Genomic DNA, 22,973 nt, shown 5'->3' with positions numbered 1-22,973 from the left:
CCCGATAACAGGCACTGGACTCCTCTGATCCAATCGTATTTCATCTATTATTGGTATAATGAAATGCTAGGTCTAGGTTTTGACCTCAGTATCATTAATAGATCCTGAAAGATATTCCTTAAAATAAATTCAGGGTTTTTTAGAGCTAAAGAAACAACACCTGGAAAACATGCACAGTCTTGCTTAACATTAATTGATCCCGTGACATTTAATTAAAAGTCCAAATACACGCTTGCATAGCCCCTCCATCTCCATTGAATAGGGAAAAGCATAGATATACTAATAAAGAGTCATGGTCGACCTTTTGCCGTTACTTGCACCCACATTTTTTATACATAACACTGCAGCCCCATACATGAAAAATTACATCAACCTTGCATTGAAATTTGAGAATTGAGAATCAAATCATTCATACTAATAAATAAGTTTGACTACGCACCAATGAAGAGAAAGAAAGGGGGAGAGCTTTCATATTATTAACAATTCCTCACAAAAAAATTGCTCAATAAATAATAGTAATAATATACTGTTAATTTTGATGTTTATTTTTTGTATGTTGATTAGGGTAATTTTGCTAGCATAACCAAGTCCAAAATCTTGACATCAAGACTGTCATCTATCCTTACAATGCCATCCGTGCCATCCACACCAATTAACTTGCCAGTACCCCACGAAGTGAGCCACCCATGATTTTGATCTTATCTGATTTCCTTGGGGGTACTATCTCCATCTCACTCGGCATCACAATTATGGTATCGCCACTGCCATTTGATCCCAGCCCCACCTTACACGGTCCATCCTGTATTTATGGACCATCAATTATTTTTCAAACATTCCCATTACAGTCAATAACAGTACTAGAGTATATGCCCTGACTATGTTTCAGAAAATTAAGAGTTAAAACATCATAAATACCCGACACATGAAAATTTTAAAATCTATATAAAATGAATACAAAAGTTGAACTTCACATAAATTGTCATACTTTGGAAACAAAAATAACATATACACGATAAAAACACAAATTTCTCTAAATTGAACCATTATGACAAATTACGAACACTTATTTGCCCTCTAAATTGAACCACTACCAAAAACCATGCAAGATATAAATCGTAATATGAGAAATAACATGAAAAAGACAGGAACACATGAACGTGTCATAACATACATAGAGGTATAAATATTGTATCTAACAATAAAAGATTATTCCCATAAACATATAATCTATAATTATAATCCAAAACAATTCATGCCATAAGCTATAGCCTAAAGTTGATTAATACCAATGCTCAGCTCTCAATTAAACATGGATTCAATTTCCTTAGCCTACTATTGGTTTTGGGGACAACTTTTAAGAGGACTACACATGAAAAACTGAACCGAAATGCAAGTATTTCAAACAAAGGACATTCGTGGATGGTACATGCACCTTTAGAACATAGATATATTTGAAATATGTAATCATTAAAGATAATAACCAATTAAGCAATTGTAATAAAAATTAAACCAAGACCATTTCAATTTTCATAGCACTGAAGAAAATAATTTGTAAATGTATATTTATACAGAAGCAAAAGGCAAATATTTTTAGAACAATGATGGAAGACATACCTGAAGCACCTCTTGGATAATTCCAAGAGTCTCACCTCCAGATTTGTGCACATTGACCAAAATATCAGACATGAACCATGGTCCTTCATTGTCAGCACCTGCAAGCACTGCATGTTAAATAGGAGGGATATTTACAGTTTACTTTTTTCTTTCATTTTCTTAGAAGTTTTGAACTGCAATGCAGGAAATAAATTTACATAAACTTAAAGCATTCTAGAAAAAACTACAGAAGTACCGAAGACTTCATTTCTTCAGTCACAATGAAAAACAAACTCAAAATGGATTCCAGGGTTAACAACAGAGAACTAATAAAAGAAATTTTAAGAACTGATAAAAAAGATAAGTTATTCAGCATTCACCAAAACAGATCAGGTATAAAAAGAATTAATGAATTATACGGGAAATAAAATTTAAATCCCATAAAAACATCCAGAACCACCAGGCAATGACCCAAATAAAAAATGTCAGTATTCTTAAAAATACAGGTGGGGGAGACAGAAAAAATACCTATTACAGGAGACATAATATCAAGACCACCAGTTCCAGGTGTCATTGGCTGCCCTCCAGGTGTACCTGGAATATAAGATCCCGAGCTTGGTGTCATAGGCTGCCCACTGGGAGTTGATGGCATATAAGGACTAGGAGCATTGGCTGAAACAAACATACAATATGAGCAACAGTGCAACACTAAAGAACATCAACACATTCAAATAGCAAAAGTAAGCCAAAATATAATTACCATAAGCCAAATTGCTATACCTTGGTGTTCCAGCCTCACTGTAATTACCACCAGGAGTACTAGCCCAACCTGAACCAGGAGTAGGTGCTTCATATGCCCTTGAAGGAGGACTTCCAGGCTGAAGGGAACAGCATTACAGTTATTTTACAAAGAACGAATCAAATTCATATATTTTCAGTTAGGAAAAATAGCTATATCACTAATAGCACCAAACTGTGGAAAAAACCTAACCTGATACTGCGGACTAGTTCCCCAAGAGGCAGGATTTCCTTCCTCCCAATTATTCCTAATTTGCAGTCATAATAATAATAATAAACCAATCATTAACCAGGCATGATTAAACCACCGAGGCAGGATGCACTAAATAAATGGAAACTACAAATAAACCTGGGTGGACTCATTGGTGCATAAGGATTCCATGCCCGGTCATGCATAGGTGTTCTCATGCCATCATGGATTGGTGTTGCTACAGAGAACATAAAAGTAACCATTTACTATGGTCCTAGTATATAACAATATCAGTTATTAATGGAAGTATCCACACTTGAAAAGCACAAGAAAACACTAAATACATGAAAAAAAGGTACCTCCAGGATCTCTCACAGGAGTCATATATGAATGTAAAGGAGTTCGTGAAGGGTGCATAGGTGTTTCACTTCCCATACCATATCGAGATGTATCACTGGTGAAAAAATAAACATACAACATCAGAATACGTAAGAAGAGAGCTTTCATAGTCAAAAAACAACAAAAGGGATGCCAAGGAAATCATATTTACCGAGTGGGTGTTGAAATAACCACATTATCAGATATAAAATTGCGATCGACTGCAGACATGAACAAGTTCTATAAGTCATAAAGATGTTAGAGAAAAGGAGAAAACATTTTGAACATTAACCTGAACTTGCCTGTAACAACCTTCATTTGAGACTCCAACTCAACTCGTACTGATTGACCTTTAATATCTACAACACGTCCGCGGTAACCCTTAAAAGGACCCTGTCGAATTTTCACAGTAGTACCGATCAAAGCATCATGCCCTCCTCTTCCACCTCTGTGTCTCCCATTGGCTGTTTTGAATAGGCAGAAACTAATAGCATCAAGCTTATAATGAAACTTAATCACTTAACTAGAGAAAATGAAAATTCAGACAAATCGAAAAACCATGTTTGTACAAACAAGGATAACAAAACCAACATACAATCAAATGGAGGACCTCCTCTAGCAAATCTCCTTGGTGATGGTGGTACACGTGGTGGAGTCTTGAAGCTACCAAATCTTGAGAAAGAATCACCCTAAAAGATTGAATCAAGTTCACTACCTCAATTAAATGGTGTTAATTACACATGAATTAACCAGCAAAAAAATGAAAGGAAAAGACTAACATTTCTGTTCCCATTGGAACGTGATCCTCCCACTATACAACAAGAATCAGCTTTAACACATATAAACCCAGCATGCTCAAGGTGATGTCGATCATACACAAACAAAACTCCTTTGTATATGTGCTCTACAGGGCCTTGTTTCCCCTAAATTAATAGAAGTGGATGATTAGTAAACTAAAAATTCATAAAGTAAATACTAGGACAAACCAAAATGAAAAACGAGAATCTTACTTTACAATGACCCTCAAGTATCCTAACCACATCTTTCACAGAAACAGGATTCCTATATCTGTCTTGCACATTAAATTTTTTGTCAAGCTTGCATTTGATTTCCCTCAATTTGACAAGAGAAACCTCTGGCCGCTCTGGAACACCCTTAAGAACCTAAAAGAAAGTAAACGACCATGAGAACAGTCAAAAGAGTATCAGTGAAAATCCGGTCACTTAAGAGAGGTCACTCACCTGAAATGCTTCACTTTCTACACGTATAATTACTCCAAAGCTATTGTTACTGAAACATAATTAATACGTTAAGACCCCAAATTAACTAAAGACAAGTCCAAATCCTTCAGCGAAAAACTACTTACTCTAGTAGCACAAGGTCATGAAGCTCATAGTCTCCAATTTTTGTAACACCAGTAGTTACTTCAGAGCTCTCAACAACATCATCAGCAAAAACACGGATCTAATATAAGAAATGCCAATTATTTTTCCACAAAGATATTCTTTAGGTCTGGCCTACACTTCAAAAGATGTATTACTTACATGTTCTTTGGTTGTATCAGATAAAATGATGAGAACATGCTGCTCAACCTTGACAACCATACCGGTTGCACCTTCCTTTGTCCCAGAAACAACCTTCACGTGATTCCCCGGCTCAAAGTACTTACACAACTCTTTTTCGTTAACAGCAAGAGTTTTCTCCAAAACATCATTGAAGGCCAAGTATGACCTAGCAATAAGATATCTTACATGCACACTAGTGATCAAAGACTTAACTCAAAGAATACCAATATTGACTGAATTCTTACAGGAAGGCCTTTCATTTCCGGTCTAATATAGACATTCTCTTCCTCAACCTTTTCAACCCATCCCTTTAAATTTTTCAGATCTCCCTTGACAACAATAACTGCATCACCCTTCAAGAAATGGTTTTTCTTTCTGTTTGCAAACAAAGTTGATAAACCAACCATTTCACCTTCTCCATCATTGCTAGGTGTCCGAAACTTTTCGAGTTCATCAAACGTTGGTTTTATGTTCTGAGCACTAATTGACTTCATCGACACCGTTTTGTACAAAAACCCATCTTTAAACAACAAGCCCCCAATATTCTCAAAGTAATCACCAGTGATTGAATTTCGTCTGCGCTCTACACGAATATGAAGTTCCCTAAAAAAGCACAAATATCGAGACATGTGAGCTTAAGTTTTCTGAAACAAATAAATGTGGTAGATTTTTCACTAGAGATTGGAACCATTTGACCTACCTAGCTTCATCAACATTCATAAAACGAGGAGGAGGGACGAAAGCCTTCTTCTTTGCAACTTCTCTTCCTTCCTGTATGAAACAGTATAAGACCAGATCAAAGATGATGGAACCGGGAAAGAAAGCCAAATAGTTCATGTAAATCTGTTAAAATACAATCATATATAGACAACTAACAAACTATACCTGCATTGGAAAATTAAAACACTATCTTATTGTAGGGCTTTCAACATGCACAATACATGAGATAAACACCTAAAACAAATGCAATCAATTCCATACCAATTTATTAGCAAGAGCCTGTAAGTCAATCCTAGGAATCAATTTCACAGTGACTCTCTGCCGCACATTATCCACATCAACCACCTATGAAATAGAAATTACACAGTCAGACTAAGATTTTTCAAAAGGGAATATTCATGAAAGTAGAAAAGGACAAAAGGCATACTTGAGCAAGATCACCCTTGTATGTCCCAATCTTCATTCTGACCCAGGTATCTCTAGAAAGATCAACCGCTTTGCTTTCCACTGATAAAACATCAGTCATTTCTCTTATTGGAACAAGCATAATCTTTGCTGCAAATATGGTACGCAGACCTTTCACAGCCTGAAGCAGATCAAAATTGGTCAACAGAAATATAGGTAGACATCTAAAGCTACAATATCCATCCAAAAATTAAAGCAAAAGAATAAAAGATCGCAGACCTCTCTCACATGGGCTTCCTTGTCTGCTTCGATATAAATATAATTTTTAAGGTGATCAAGGGCAATAACAGACCTGATTTGTAGTTCAGATCCTTTATCAATGCATTTCTGCATGAGGCAAACTGCAGTTTCTCGTTCATGACCAATCTAGCATGCATGAACATGATCTTAGTTGAACTCCACAGCTAACGTACTAACCATTTCTGCCCCATAACAAGTTTTCAAAACTTAAACTGCACAGGAAATCATCATCATACCGCACATTTAACCATCCACAACTTTGGATCTCTTACTGAAGGCAAAAGTGCTTGCTGCTCCACATCAGTTGTCTCCTCATCATATTCTGTGTGACTTGATCTTGCATACCTAGCCTGAATGCTTCTCTCAAGAGCTTCAACATCTTCTTGTTCATCCTCCCGGAGTGGTAATGGGCGACGGTGCATCCTTCTACCAACGTCTTCATCAGGTAGATCAGCTCCAGTCTCAACTATGAAATCTGCATTTCCAGACATCAATATATCAGCAACATTAAGAAAATCAAGGATGAAAACCAGGCACAAATAGAAGGTTCAACAGAAATCACCATACTAAGATATGCCACTTATTCATTACACTCGTCATCAGTGAAATAGCTTTCTATGACAATTCCATAAGGGTTTACCAAATCAAATAATTGTGCTGATTATGCATGCCTCATCAGTCAATCTGAACTGCATTTATCTTTTTCAATCAGAGCAATATGTACGATAATTGAAAGCTAATATTGTTTGGGGCAAAACATTGAAAATGTGAACAAATGATACCAGCCATGCTATTCACATGAATGCTTCTACACATCATTTCTATCCGAGTTACTGCTACTGCAGGAGCTATAACCAATTGATTATAGGTGGAATAGAGAATTGTGGTAACCAAAAGATTCTCAAGAATAATATGCTAAAAACTAAGAAGCATAAAAATTTGACTCAATTAGAACTCAATAACCAGGGGAGGAGTAAAAGAAAAAACAAAAACTTGAAATTGCAATTGAATAATTTAAATTTCAAAACAAATAAGTATTCTTAGAATTTGCAAAGCATTGAATACAAACCATCCCAACACAGGTCCAAGTGCAACAGAACAATAAAAAGTGAATCAAGAACTATGCAGAAATGAACTCTTCTTCAGTGCCTACAAATGATTGTGATTCAATGTAATGAAAGAGGAAATCATCACATAAAAGTTTAGAATAAAAAAACAATTAGAAAACAATGAGCTCACTGAGATTTTAATAATTATCGTAGTAGCAAAATTTCAAATTGAGTGATTATGTTCAAAAAGGAGGAATTCCTTGAATCTGCAAGCATCAAATGCCAAGTATGCAATGTAGCATTATTTCCGCCTTGCCTAGCCAATTATAGTCACATTAAGAGTTCATTGTAATGAATGAGACTTTTCGACAGACACGTTCGGAAGGAAAAGGTTGGAAAACTACCAAAGTCATTCCTGATGTTAAATTACACTACCATAATTAACAATGTTCAAAACAACATTCTGATAACTGCTTAGATATCAGAATGACATACAACCACCTAAAGAGTTTTGAATTTAAGTTGAACCATATTGAAGTTGAACTAAATTTAAGTTTTGAATTTGAAACTAATTTCTAAAAAATAACTTAATTTAATTTATCTCAATATATGATCAATTAGATCATCAATTTTCCCACTTCATTACCAATTTCAAGAACAAAATTAAGCAATGAAATTACCGTCCTCTCCCTCATCCTCTTCCTCTTCCTCATCGCTATCGACTTGAGCTTCAAGATCAAAAAACTGAGCGCCAACACGAGGAGCCTTGCTATGCTTTTTCCGACCACCGCCATATAGCTCATCGTCATCGTCATCGTCATCATCTTCGTCTTCCTCATCGTCCTCCTCTGCCACGTCATCGATGAAATCAGATCTCCGCCGCTTCTTACTTGAACTGCCACGGCCTCTCCCTACGTCTTCGTCCTCGTCGTAATCCTCATCGTCCAACAATTGGTCGTCATCTTCGTACTCTTCGCCTTCAATGTCATCATCTTCCTCACCTCTTCCTCTGGCCATTGCAGCAACTCGATGGAGGATCTAAAGTCTAAAAGAAAGATTTACGATATCATACTTCTGAATTTTTTGTGAAACCCTAGATAAGGAAGATGAAGCTTACGAGACTTTGTAGAATTCTTTATTTATTATTTTACACGATACAACATTATAATTAATTAATAGTTTTTAAGTTACCTGCAGCAATTCATTTTTGCTAATAAATAACTAATCAAATTTTGTATTTTGTGGCTCCCTCTTAATCAAAATAACGGTTCACTCCTCTTATACGGTGAGATTTTAGATAAAATAAATTAGGATTGAAATTAGTTATATTAATAGTAAATTAAGAAATATTATCATAAATATTAAATCAAATTTAATATCTCATATTATTATTAAATTAATAAAATGCTATATGTCGTCAAAGAATTATTGTCGCCGACCATCTGTCGGTCGAAAAACCATTGTCGTCGACCATCTGTCGGTCGCCGGATCGTTGTCGTCACAACCATCGTGCTCGATGGTGTCATTGCCAATGCAACTTCCCCGTAGCACTCCGAACCATCGTTGTTTTTTTCGAATGGGCCTGGTCAGCTTGGTGCCTCCTTACGAAGCCGTCAGTGTCGTGGCTAGGGTAGAGTTAGCCCTTTGAACGGCTAGCCCTACGCCCAACCTCACCTTTTTCCCAATTGATAGGTGTCTGCCCAGGTCGATTGTTCGCACGACTAGCCGCACAGGGTGTAACATCCCTCAGTTAGGCGTTTGCACACCTAGTCCGATGCTACCGATGGGGTTGGCCGAGATCCCTACCAAGTTGTTCGAATAGCTTGCTGCCGTGGCTGGGCACCACGGGTTAGACATTCGCATGCTCGGTTGTTGCGACAGTCGATTCGATCTAGGCCTATGAAGGCTCGGCCAATCCAATCCAGCCACCAATTGGATCTTCAGCCCAATTTCATACACAAAGCTTGGTTCATCCAATTTTTGGGTTTCGATCTTGGGTTCAATTTTCCATCTTAGGTCTAATTTTCAAGTTTAATTACCCATTGGATCAATTGTCAAACTTAAAAATTAATTTCTAAAAATATCATATTTATTTTAATTAATCTAATCTTACTTGATAAAAAATTAATTTTCTCAAAAAGCACTAATATTTTCTAAATTAATTTTTGAAAGAAAAATCTTTAATTAAATTCTTTAGTTGAACAAATTCTCACGATTGACTAATTTAATTCATCATCGAATAAATCGACTCAATTAAATTATTTCCAAAGTTATAGAATTTTTTTGAATTCAAATGCAATCCGGTCGAGCTTTCATTGAGCTAGTGGAGAGACCAAACAAACATATACAATTAGACTCAAGTAATTTACTTAATTATGGAGTCAGTCCACAAAAAGTACCATAATTGAAAACTCCTTATTGTATACACTTTACAAAAGCAATTCATCCAATTGTTTTATCTGATGACCTCGTCATGTGTATGTTACTTTCATATGATATTATTGATTCATTTGAGTTAAATTCGTTCGCTCAATAAAATCCTATTTTATCCCATTGTTACCATTGTGTCTTCTTAATGATTAATACGATCACTTTTAGCTAACAACTATGATAAATTGCTCATTTGAGAACAAGCAACCTGTGGCCACGTTTCATATTTATTAATCCAAACAATGCAAATGAGAATATATCGTTAACTCTTTAATCGAGTTATGAATTTCATTGTTGCTAGTAAAGTCCTGTAACCAACATACCGGCTATCGGCTTAATCATCTTTAGAGTATAAACCTCCACTTATATCAAAGCACATGAGTCACACCATGAACGTTACACAAATGAATCAATTCACAAACGGATTCAAAATTAATTTAACTTGGGTCCAGTCCAATGTATCATTCTTTCAATGAGTATATGTGTTTCTCTACTCGTGGAGTCAACTATTCTGATAGTCAAGACTAACCATCTCCCTAATTGAAATTGGAGACGACATAATAATCATTCTAAGTATTTGAATCAAATGCTCACTTTGATTCTTTTACGGGATTATAGATTCGTTTAAATTATCTATTGAAGTAAGTTATCTTTCTCGTAATGTAAACATTCTTACAATGCCACTTATCATCAATTTGAACCTAGATAATCAATGGGCTAATATTTGCTTATCACAACTTCGATATGTATACAAAACATGAAATACAAATACAAAATATATATTAGTGAAATGTGAAATTAATTTTATTTATTTATTCATCGTTCAAATACATAAAAAAATAATTATATATTTAATATAATATATGTATATTTCCCAATAACATCAAGGTCAAGAAATATTATTTCTAATATCTAGAATATCTTTCCACAACAACTCTTGCTCATCATTAACATACTGGGCATAGATGTTAACAATAGCATAAGTGAAATCCATTTGTGTTCATTTTTCTTGAAGCACAATGCATCTGTCTTTACATAATTGATCTAGAAACATTGAAATCCTCTTTATCTCAACCACAATGTATCTTCTAACTTTGCCTCCCCCCCCCCTCTCTCTCTCTACATTTTGATATTCAAATTTTTATTATTTTCCTACGAGCTCTTTTTGCCATTAGAAACTGACAAAGTTTGGTTAGAAAATTTATAATCCCCAAAGAAATAAAGAAAAATTTGACATAACTTATTACAACCTATCAATTTAATAAGGATCTGGTGATTCTTGTAAGCTCGATAATCAATAGTCACTTTTTTTTTTTTGGTTATGGGCTCAATTTTCACACATTAAGATAATGCTCCACATTATCATATTTTTAAATCTATTTGTTGTTGGGAGATAGATCACATTCCTAGAGCAATAAATGTTGAGCCTAACAATCTACAGGAATAATAAATATTGATCCTAACAATCTACTTAAGCCAAAGGTCCTCCGCAAGTACGCACAATATCTTTGTTAAGTTAGGATTTTTGAAAAAATCAGTTTAAAAAATAATATTTAAACATTATAATATTTATAATAATGAGTTCTTAATTGTATTAGTATTTGTGTTTTGTGCAAGGAGAACAACGTTGTTTCTCAATTTTCTACCGACAATATTCTTTATTAACCTTAAACTTAGATTTTCACGAACCAATGCACATAATGAATTTTTTTTTCTTAACTTTCAGCAGGTTTGTTACTTCTCTCTATAAGAACCGAAAACTATGAGCTCTCGTAAAATACTAATTAGGTTAACTTATAGTTCTTATTTATAAAGAAACAATACAAGAGTTTTGTTTAAATAAAATGTAATTAAATAATAATAGTTTAATAGAAAATACAATTTTCTACTAGAAGTGGAACACAAAGGGCCTCGACACATTCTAAAAAACCAGGTTTTTCGCCCCTTTCATATAACAATGTTTATTGGGTCTCTTGTATATGAGGTACAATTATATACGTTATTCAGATTTTTATCCAACACTTATAATTTATCTAACCCAATTATTATTTTCTATTTCTCAAAATATTAATTAAATTAATTTGGCTTAAGGTTCAAAGAATCCCTTAGTAAAAAATGAAAAAAAAAATCAATTGAGCCCTTTAAGAAAAAGTGTGTCCTATTGAGTCATTAATGACCAAAACATAATCAGCTAGGTCTTTCTATTAACAAAAACAATTAGTTGACCGGTTTGACTATTATAGATGTTGACGTGGTAGACGACAGCTACTAGAAGTTGACCACGTGGAATGATGCTGAAATAATTAATAAAAATTATATCTGAAATGAACCTCGAGATATGATTGTCTATGTTCATTTGAATCTTGCTAACCATTTGATTAGAATTGTTCTAGATGAGTTCAAAACTAAAAAATTAGAAATTATAAAAAAATTAAAAATTTAAAAACTAAAAAAAATCAAGTTTCAATATAAATATATATTTTAAAAAAATTATATATAAATTTTATTTTTTTGTTGTTTAAACAAGTTCAAAACTGGATTTGCATCCCTGGTTTTCATTTTTTTTTACCTTACTATTTTCCTGCCTCTAAATCCTTTCACAGGCTTCCTTTTCCAGGTTTACATTAATGAAAATAATTTAGAAGAAACAATGCACGATGGTGTCGACTACCCCATGACCATCACCCATGTCAAAAATGATCAAAAAAAATATTTTTTTGGTGTCGACAGTGTAATGACCGGCACTCATGTATATTTTTTTCACTCGTATTTTATACAATACATTTTATACATAGTTTTAAAATAATATTTTTTTGGTGTCGTGTAGCAAGTGACTAACAACACTAAATATGAGTATTCCATGATAAATAAATAAATAAATAACCAAAAGAAAAAATATGCAAACTCATCTTCTGCAATTGGTTCTCCCTCACTATTTTTTCCCAAACTCCTTCATTCATTTTCATCATCTCTTGTTTTAGAAAACTAAAAAAAAAAAAAAACTTATGATAGTTTAACTATTTCAAAAGATGAAAAGCCAACAGTACTTTGAAAACCAACAAAAAAGTAAATAAATAAATAAAACTAAAACAAAAACAAATGAGTTGTATTTTTCATTGAAACCCAATGTTCCATTCATTTTCATTTTCTATATCTCAATTTATTTATTTTCTCTTCCTTCCTTTTCAATTTCTTTCTCATTTTCTAAAATATTTTTGGCTTTTCATTTTCTGAAACAGATAAACTATCATAAGTCTTTTTTTTTTTCTTTTTAGTTTTCTGAAACAAGAGATGATGGAAATGAATGAAGGGGTTTGGGAAGAAATAGTGAAGAGAATCATTTGCAGAAGATGAGATTACATTTTTTGTTTTTTTTTTATCATGGAATGCGCATATGTACTAATGCTGACCAATGGGTTCACGAGATCTAGAAAAAAAATATTGGTTATTGAAAATAGTTGTTGGCCATCTCAGTACCAGCACCAAAAAATTAAAGAGTTTTGAAAATGGGTGCCGGCCACCTACTACATGGCCCTTAAAAAAAGTACAAAATGTATTGTACAAAATACAGGTGAAACACATGAATACTGGCCATTGTATTGCCGGCAGCAAAAAATTTTTTTTTAATCATTTCTGACATGGGTGCCAGTCATGGAGTTGTCAACAGCACTGTGCATTATTCCTTCTAAATTATTTTCGTTAAATTTTTTCTTTAAGAATTGACTGGGCTTTTATAAACTAAAATCAGAGATATAAAAAAATATTCACCCTTAGTGGGCTAAAAACCAAAAGAAAAACAGTAGAAAAACTTGTAAAAACTAAACAAATCAGGCCTACTCGATCGGTAAGGCCCCCTAAACAAACAAAATTGAAATAAATAATAAAGAAAAGGAAACCTAATTAAATGTCCCGTCAATCACCACAATTGGAGGTCATTTCCTCTTGTCTTTTCATGTCACCGTTCCAGCTATTATGATAACAGTTCCCAAAATTGGTCTTAACTCTTTTGCTATCAGTTTCTTTGAAAATCCCTCTCACATCCCTTTCATCTAGACTCTTCGTCTCTCATCTCTTTTATCAAAGCTCTTCGTCTTTCATTCTTTCATCAAGGCTCTTCATCTCTCAACTTGGCTGCCTTAAGCTCTGATTCTCCCTCTCTCGATAAGCATGGTCCGAATCCTTCCCCTGCAGGTAACATTCTACTCCCCTCTTCAAAGCTTTTTTTGCAGGGAAATGGGCATAATCATTTTCTGATTTTGGGATAAAATGAAACTCTATATGCTGGAAATAAACCTTTTTGCTTTGAATATATCTGATGAGCGCCCCTATAGTTGATTTGTCTGGGTCTTTTTGATTGGCATTTTTTATCATTGTTTTAGAATCCCCCACTATCTGTAAACTGTTAAAACCCATTGAAATGGCTAACTGAATCGCTTGTAATCCTGCATGTACTTCCGTTGCGAACGGTGTCAGTATATCAGAGTGGATAACCGTTTTGGATACCAGGATCTCACCTCTCTCATCACATATAGCCAGACCCGAAACAGATCTGAAGGATCCCTTGTCCAAAGCTGCATAAAAAAAGACAGTAACCCTCGAGTTTCTTTCTGTTTGTTCATAACTTTTATCAACAGTTAAGGTAAGTTTCTTCTGTTCTACTCTATTAAACTCCGAAATGTAGCTGATAACATGATTTGAGATATCTCTGCCTGTTGAGTTCTTTCTTTCGTAAACTAGCTGATTTCTGCATGTCTAGATTGACCAAATTCCGCAACAGATGAGTCGACATTGCTCTATACTTCCTTGTCTAAAAGCCCAGGTGAGCCACTCCCATATACTATTTGGCTAATAACGCAATATTAAATTTATCGAGATTTCGAAAACTTAATCCACTTTTGTCTTTCAAAGAACATAAATCTTTCCAAGTACACCAGTGAATACCTCTTTTATCTCTACTTTTCTGCCACCAGAATTTTGCAAAAATGCCTTGAATTTCAACACATAGGGATCTAGGGAGTAAGAAACATGTCATAGTATAGGTTGGAATGGCTTGTAAAATGGCCTTTATAAATACCTATTTCCACCTTGAGATAGATGTTTAACACTCCAATAATTAATTCATTTTTTAATTCAATCTTTCAAAATTTGAAATGCCAGCTTTTTCTTTCTGCCCACCGTATTAGGAAGACCAATGTACCTTTCTGGGTCATTCGAACTTCGTACCCCTAGAATCCTGGAAACTGTTCTTTTGTCCCCCTCCTGGGTATTGGTACTAAAGTTCGCAACAGATCAGTCGACATTGCTCTTTACTTCCTTGTCTAAAAGCCCATGTGAGCCACTCCCATATACTATTTAGATCATTATGACATACCCAGTCAAGATTTAAATTTGACCACACATCTATTGCTGTAGGACAATACCGAAAGATATGGTTACTGTCTTCTTCCGAGTGATGACATATGGACAGATAGTTGCTAAGACCACTTTTTTAGTCTTAAGATTTGATAGGGTAGGTATATAGTTCCATGAGATTCTCTAATTTGTAATTTTAATTTTCGGAGGGAGATGTAAATTCCATAGTTTTCTGTAGAAATCTCTAGTCTTGGCTTGTAAATAATTATTACTAGGACCCGAATTAACCTCTTGTAATAGTTTATAGGCACTCCTGATTGAGAATTCGCTTGATGATTCCTTTCGCCATACTTGAAAGTCTACCTAAGCTGTTTCTGCCAGAGGTTTCTGCAATATTTTCTTTGCAACATCCGCATTGAAGGTACTAATGATTAAATCTGTATTCCAATTTCTACTAGCTGGGTCAATCAAATCTGATATTGTCTTAATATTTTCATTTCTAACCTCATTCTGTAATCTATCTATTTCAGCACCCAAAATCCATAAGTCGCCCCAAATAGAAATACGTTCCCCCATGCCAACCCTCCAGCATAGTCTTTTCTCCAATATCCCTTTTGTTGCCCAGATGCTCTTCTAGGTAAGCGAAGGTAAATTTCCTAATTGCGCATTTAAGAAATCCGTATTTGGGTAATACTTCGCTTTTAAAACACGACTAAGCAAAGAATTAGGAAAATTAATAAGACGCCACCCTTATTTGGCTAATAACGCAATATTAAATTTATCGAGATTTCGAAAACCTAATCCACCTTCATCTTTCAAAGAACATAAATCTTTCCAAGTACACTAGTGAATACCTCTTTTATCTTGACTTTTCTGCCACCAGAATTTTGCAAAAATGCCTTCAATTTCAACACATAGGGATTTAGGGAGTAAGAAACATGTCATAGTATAGGTTGGAATGGCTTGTAAAATGGCCTTTGTAAATACCTCTTTTCCACCTTGAGATAGATGTTTAACACTCCAATAATCAATTCGTTTTTTAATTCTATCTTTCAAAATTTGAAACGCCAGCTTTTTCCTTCTACCCACCGTATTAGGAAGACCAATGTACCTTTCTGAGTCATTCGAACTTCGTACCCTTAGAATCCTAGAAACTGTTCTTTTGTCCCCCTCCTGGGTATTGGTACTAAAGAGAACTGTAGATTTACCGTAGTTAACACATTGACTCGAATAATTCTCATATTCAAGCAAAATTCACGTCAGTAATTGAGCTCCTCTTTCTGTAGCCTCCTCAAACAATATGCAATCATCTGCAAATAATAAATGTGAAATTTGCGGGCCACTCCTGCTTACCTTAACCCCTCTTAGTATGTTTCCATTCATAGCCAATCGCATAAGACTAGAAAGACCTTCCCCGCAAATTAAGAAAATGAATGGACTCAAAGGATCACCCTGTCTTAATCCCCTTGTAGGATGGAAATTATCTCCTACATGATCATTTAAACGCACCGAATAAGAAACTGTACAGACACACTTCATTAAAGAATCAACCCAACCTAGATCAAAATCCATTCGTTTCATAATTTCTTCGACCAAAATCTATTCCACTCTATCATATGCTTTACTCATGTCTAATTTTACTGCTATAAATCCTTTCTTCCCCGTCTTTTTCTGCTTTAAAGTGTGAAGGATTTCATAGGCCAGATCTGAAATCAATCTCCTTGGTACAAATGTACTTTATGCAGGATCTATACATTTAGCAATGACACTCCAAAGGCGATTCGCAATGACCTTATCTATGTTCGTTAATATTTTTAAATCTAGGTTATTCTTATAAATATTTAATTTTTTTTTATCATTTTAGTAAAATAACCGCCTTTTAACTCTCTATATATATCATGGAATTTCTCTATAAACAAAGAAACCCTCTTTTCTATATATATTTTTATCCCCTCCACTGCCTGACAACCGGATGTTCCACTAAGCTATTATTTGCAAATATAAATATTGTATCCATATGCATGGTTCGCAAGTAGAAGCCAGATATCATCTGTAACTTGATTAATCCCTTTTTTCAAATTCAATAAATTCAGGGTGAAGGAATGCTTTGATTCTTGTGAAATTAACTCAGTCCCGGCCACATAACCAAACCACTAGAAGGTGGATTGCCTGAAACAAGATCTGCTCTATTTAACTTGAACTTGAAATGCAACCCATTTGCAGTTATTGTCTGAAAACTGGAATATGCATTTCCGAACACCCACTTTAACCACATACTCAGCAAAATTTACCATCAACGACAACAGGTTGCAATCACATTCAATTCCAAAGCAATATATTGCTCTTATTTTTCAGTTTCTGGTTCCCATTTTTTCTTTATAAATTTAGTACACTCACTTGGTTCAGAAAGGGAAGTCAAATGATCGAAAGGGGAAATCGACAGCATAGGGAGATATGCTGTTGCAAAATAGCATAGCGGGCCTTAATCATAGGGTTGAAGTTTGGACCTTAATCATATATCATTTTCTTTTTTATTTATTTATAATTTTTAGAATTTCTAAATCATTATTAATATTTTTTATAATTTCTATTTTTTTTAATTTTGAACTCATCCAAAACAAATTTGGACAAGCAATTGTCCAGATTCAAATAGATCTGGACAATAATATGTCCAAATACATTCTAGATGTAATTTCTATTAATTATTTTTAAAAAAATTTTTTTTAAAAAATTTATTAAAAAATGATTTTTTGTTGATGTGGCATGCCATATCAGCATTCTTCCACATGGCATGCCATGTGTCATCTCTTGGTGATTGTTGTCAGTCATGTTAGTACCTTTAACGGTCAAACTGGTCAACTAACAGTTTCCATTAACAAAATGACTTAGTTGATTTTTTTGGTCATTAAGGATTTAATAGAGTGAATATTTTTTCTTAAGATCTCAATTGATTTTTTTTCATTTTTTACTAAGGGTTTTTTTTTTTATTCTTAAGCCAATTAATTTTTCAATTAAATTATTTTTAATCTAATTCTAATTTTGTTAAATTTATGACAACTTTACGGTATTAGAATCTATGAAGAAATATATTTAATTGTCTCATTCAATAAATTATGACGAGTAATTAATTGAATTCTCACTTCGAACTTCACTTATTTAATTGTAAATAATTAAATAATAATTTGAATAAATGAATTTAATTTCTAGGTCATCTTTTTTGTACTTAGTGAGAAAATACATTCATTATGAATTGTGATACATGCTGTCGAAGTCATTTTTTATACTTTTGAAAAAAAAGGCCATCGACTTTAAAACGAGGTATGGAGTCGCTACAAATTTTTTTTGTTTAGATGTGATCAGGTCACCTAATAAAACATTTTATTTTATTAAAATATCAATTTTGGCCTACGAAATTTGAAAAAACGGGTTCGGGAGTCGGTTACGTACGAAGAAGGATTAGCACTATCGTTACGCTCAGAATTGGTACCAAATTGATTAAATAATGTTTTTATGTCTAAAATTTTAAAATATTTTGAAATATGATTTTTGTTAAAACATTTGAATAACTCAAGTTGGACGTTGAAATTCTCTTGTTTCGAAAGAATATAATATTACATCCAGCACGTTAGGACATGATCTTTTAAATTTTCGAAACCACGATCAATTCTTAATTTCTAAAAGCTCATACGTTTGAAAATTACAAAAGGATATTTGATTATTTGGTCCAACGAAAAATTGAAATCAAACACGTTAGGGCACGATTTCTTGGATTTCCAAACATAAAACATTGTTTTATTTTAAAATTTAAAAAACACGGACGAAATTTTAAAGGGATATTTGATTATTTTGGACAAACGAAAAATAGAAATCCAGCACGTTAGGGTACGATTTTTCAAATTTTCAAATATCAAACATTGCCTTTGTTTTTAGAGATAAAACAATTGTAAAGACGGCTTAAAAGGAATTAGTTTGACTTGATATAAAATGGAATAATTAATTTTGAATTAATAAGTTGAAAATTGTAATGTAACAATTGCGAATGAAAGGCGAAATTATAAACATGGAACAATATGCATGGATAGCGAACTCTATTAATGAATGAAAATAGTATAAAAATAAAATTAAAAAAAAATAAATTAACATGTACACAATAACAATAAGCTCACATCTAAACATTAACAATCAAAATAATGAAAACTAAAAAATAAAACTAAAGAAACAAATCAAAATAAAAACTATAACAAGTTTTCAAACATAAATAAAATTAAGATAGCAACATCAGATACTAATTGACAATATGAAATAATAATATATGAAACAATATGAAAACCAAAAAAACACACATAATATGCAAAACAATATGGAAACTAGTATATGATACAAAACAGTTTAAAAACACATGAGAAATTACAAATGAATAACACATGCTAGAATTTGAAATAATTTACATGTATATAAAAAAAGCTACAAATATATGAATGATTATTAAAATAAATATTATGAAAGAAGAAATTTGAATCAAATAATGTATAAAAATATTTTAAAAATGATACATCTGTCGAAACTATTTTTTTGGAAAACAGGGTCAACTGAATTTTGGAACCGAAAACGAAAGAAACGGGAGTCGCCACCAATCCTTTTTGATGAGGTGTGATCGGGTCACCTCGTAAAAGTGGTTGTTTTTAATAAATGTTTTGATTTATTTAAACAACGATTTTGGTCCGCCAAAATTCAAAGAAACGGGTTCGGGAGTCGGTTACGCGCGAGGAAGGATTAGCACCCTCGTAACGCCCAAAAATTGGTACTAGTTGATTAATTAATGTCTTAGTGTCGAAAATTGAAAAACTTGAAAGATTTTGAAATACAATCCCTATTTTGGAAAAAAAACACTCGAATGTTAAAGACTTTCTCGTTTCAAAGTGATAAAATGTCACATCCAGTAAGTTAGGACGCGACATCTCGAACTTTTGAGAATGAGCTTGCCTTTACTTAAAATTCGTGTATTTTAGCTTTTTTAAAAGGGTATTCGATTATTTAAAGTAAACGAGGAAAAAATCGAAACCCAGTAAGTTAGGGCATGATATCCCGAGCTTCCAAATACCGAATATTGCCTTTGTTGGCAAAAATCATATCCAGTAAGTTAGGACACAATACTTCGTATTTTCGAGAATAAGTGTTTTATTCAAAACTCGTGTTTCGAAAAAGGAATATGCCGTTATTTAGGTTGAACGAGAAAAATCGAAACCCAGTAAGTTAGGGCACGATTTTTTCGAAATTCCAAATACGGATCATTGCCTTTATAAAAGAATTAATTTTGGGTTGGGTAAAACATAAATTCGTAATAAAACGAGATAATAAAGAATGCGTAAACAAATAAAAATTTTGGTATTGACAGGCATAACAGAATAAATATAAACACGAATGTGAACAATAATGATGATAAGAGAAAAGATAAAACAAATAAGTAAAATGAATAAGCTAAAATAAAAAAAGAAATAATAAATAAGCTAAAAAAATTGAAATTAAAAGGAACTAGTAGTAAATAAATAAATATTATGTAAAACTATTTTGAAAAAAATGATAGTAATAGTAGTGATAATAATAATATAAAAAATATAACAATAGTGAAATGATAATATAGATATAATGCTTAAAATACAATAACAACGAAAATATTAATAGATAGAAATATAAATAGGTAAGTTACAAGAAAATCTATATAGATGAAAATATAATAGTAATAATAATATGATAGTAATAATGATAATAAAAATTAGTAATAATAATATGTTAAATAAAAGATATGATAGTGACAATAATTAAAGAATGTTAGTAGTAATAAAATAAGGTGGTAATAATAACAATAGCAATAACAATAACAACAATAACAATAATAACAATAATAATAATAATATATTGATAATAAATAATAAAAGGAATAATAATAATAATAATAATAATAATAGGGAATAACAATACATTAATGATAATAATATATGTTGATAACAATAATAATATAAAATAGGAAATAATAGTATGCTAATAAGAATAGTAATAGGTCACTAATAACAATAGTAAAAAAGAAAATAAATAATAATAATAATAATAATAATAATGAAAATAAGAGTAATAATAATACCATAAATTACAATAGTAAAGTAATAATAATAGTGATAATAATATATTAGACAATAATAGTAAAATAATAAGTAATAATAATATATTAAATTAATTAATTTAATTAAAATATTGAAAATGACAAAAAAGAGAGGCTAAATTGAACCTAAAAAGAAAGTTCGGGGCCAATTTGAAAATTAATAAAGAAGAAAAAGACCAAATCGAACGCGCGAACAAGAAGGAGGGACCAAATCGGGCAATAAACCCTCCCTCTAAAACGCGCAGCATCGAGTGGGACCTGATTTAAATCCAAGCGCGAATTCGAGGCTAAATTAAAACCTAAAAAAAAACTCAATTTCAAAGTAACAAAAAAGCGGAAGGGCTAAAAGCGAATTAGCCCTTCCACTTAAAAACACGCGGATCTTGAGGCGGGTCGAGTCGGATTCAGGTCGGCCAAGGAAAAACGACGTCATTTTGAGGCTTATGTGCTTAAGCCAAAACGACGTCGTTTTAATTTCCTATTTAAGTCACATTTTTTACAAAAAAAATCATTCCATCTTTGTTTTCAAAAAAAAAATTCGAAGCTCTCTCTACTCTCTCCCCCCTCTAAATCCGGCCCGACTCCGGTCAATCGCCGCCATGGGCTTTGTCGCTGGCAACCGCCGTGCACGGCGGCCGGAGCCAAAAAATGCCTCCCCTTTTTTTGCGAATCAAAGAGGTAAGATTTCTTTTATATTTTTTACTCTTTTTTGATATAAGTAGTTTTAAAAAAAGAAATAAAGAAATATATATGTATGTAAACCGTTTTGTAAAAGAAAAAGAAAGAAAAAGAGCAAAGAAGAAAACCTTAGCCCACTTCTAACTTTTCTTTTCAACTTGCTTTGTTATTTTCCTTATTTTTGTGTTTGAATATGCTGTTTTGTATTTCAAAAAAATCCAGAGAGAGTACATTGTTCTTGCTTGGCTTTTATATAGCCATTTTTACAATATTTCTTTATTATTGTTGTCATTTCCGTCTTTATTTCTTGCAGGCGGTGGTGCAAGTGGCGAGGGTGGAGCAGGTGGTGGTAGAGGGGCTGACGTCGGCGGCATGGCAGAGGCCAGAGACTAGGGGCGGCACACCTAAGGGCTAGGGTTTCTTGGAGGAGTTTAGGATAGTGGGCTAAAGTTAGGTTAGGTTTGGGCTTAGTTTAGGCTTGTTTTGTAATTGGCTTTTTTTTTTATGTTTGCTGGACTGTTCATTTTGGGCCCGGGCAAATTTTGGGTCTTACAACATCCATTTAAAGTTGACAATGTACATGCATAAAAAATATAATAATATATAATAAATATGTAAGGCTTTAAATCACAACAATATGTAATGAAATATGTACATTTATATATATATAAAATAACATGGGATTAATAATGTATATAGAATAAAACTAACTTTATCATGAACTATATATGTATAATAGAATATAAGAACATTTAAATGATAAAATAATGATTTTATAAAAATAAAATAAAATTATCAAAATAATTCAAAATATACGTAAGAAAATAAAAAAATGAATTATACAAATTAAAAGAAAACTCAATTAAAATAAAATTAAACTAAAATGGATACTTTAAATAAAATAAACCATTGAAATTAAAACAGGGACCAAAGTGCAATGCACGCGAATGCGCAAGGATCAAAATTGGAAATATTCCAGATTCCAAAACACAGCATTTAGGCATGGATCAAATTGGATCTATGCGCATATTACAAAGATAAATTAAAAAAATAAAGGAAAACAAATGAGACTCAATCGAATGACAGCGTGAAAGGGAAGACCAACTGCGCAAATATCCCTTAAAGACCAAACGCGCGGATCTCAACCAAGCATGGGTCGAGTCATCGGATCATAGTTCTTAAACAGTGTCGTTTTGGAAACATTGCAATTGGCTTAAAACGACGCTGTTTTTGGTCATTTATAAAGGTTAAACAAAGCCAAATGAACCATTCGTCCGAACCAAAAATAAAACCCTAGCCTCCCCATTTCATTTCCCTCAGCCGAACCCTAAACTCTCCTCTTAAGTGCCGATCCACTA

General features: G+C 32.9%; 1 protein-coding gene and 2 long non-coding RNA genes across 7 annotated transcripts; 2 read left to right on the top strand and 1 right to left on the bottom strand.

Annotated features, from left to right (window-relative positions):
- Positions 1 to 442: 442 nt before the first annotated feature.
- LOC107897119 (putative transcription elongation factor SPT5 homolog 1) lies at positions 443 to 8,221 on the bottom strand. Its single transcript, XM_016822466.2, is given in 23 exon segments — positions 443 to 667; positions 670 to 799; positions 1,615 to 1,712; positions 2,122 to 2,265; positions 2,354 to 2,471; positions 2,585 to 2,639; positions 2,741 to 2,819; positions 2,941 to 3,035; positions 3,132 to 3,180; positions 3,262 to 3,423; positions 3,555 to 3,648; positions 3,739 to 3,882; positions 3,970 to 4,122; positions 4,201 to 4,249; positions 4,326 to 4,423; positions 4,504 to 4,659; positions 4,770 to 5,127; positions 5,225 to 5,295; positions 5,506 to 5,589; positions 5,672 to 5,830; positions 5,929 to 6,075; positions 6,186 to 6,424; positions 7,679 to 8,221. Coding segments are annotated over 23 exon segments (3,126 nt in total). The 5' UTR covers positions 8,016 to 8,221; the 3' UTR covers positions 443 to 560.
- A 5,114-nt stretch (positions 8,222 to 13,335) lies between these two features.
- Positions 13,336 to 17,134, top strand: LOC107897118 (uncharacterized). Of its 5 annotated transcripts, XR_005927299.1 has the most exons (6): positions 13,338 to 13,619; positions 13,902 to 14,067; positions 14,185 to 14,247; positions 14,586 to 14,758; positions 14,841 to 15,201; positions 15,311 to 17,134. It is a non-coding gene; the product is annotated as an uncharacterized lncRNA (long non-coding RNA). The 5 variants fall into 5 exon arrangements; XR_001684038.2 differs by lacking the exon at positions 14,586 to 14,758 and having other exon boundaries at positions 13,336 to 13,619; positions 15,081 to 15,201; XR_001684035.2 differs by having other exon boundaries at positions 14,586 to 15,201.
- A 4,270-nt stretch (positions 17,135 to 21,404) lies between these two features.
- On the top strand, positions 21,405 to 22,245 carry LOC107896061 (uncharacterized). Its single transcript, XR_001683571.2, has 2 exons — positions 21,405 to 21,615; positions 21,929 to 22,245. It is a non-coding gene; the product is annotated as an uncharacterized lncRNA (long non-coding RNA).
- The last annotated feature ends 728 nt before the right edge of the window (positions 22,246 to 22,973 follow it).

The sequence above is a fragment of the Gossypium hirsutum genome, chromosome A05 (assembly GCF_007990345.1).
Source record: "Gossypium hirsutum isolate 1008001.06 chromosome A05, Gossypium_hirsutum_v2.1, whole genome shotgun sequence".
NCBI lineage: Eukaryota > Viridiplantae > Streptophyta > Magnoliopsida > Malvales > Malvaceae > Gossypium > Gossypium hirsutum.
The sequence above is the reverse complement of the archived record's forward strand: the minus strand, read 5'-3'. Positions and strand labels throughout refer to the sequence as shown.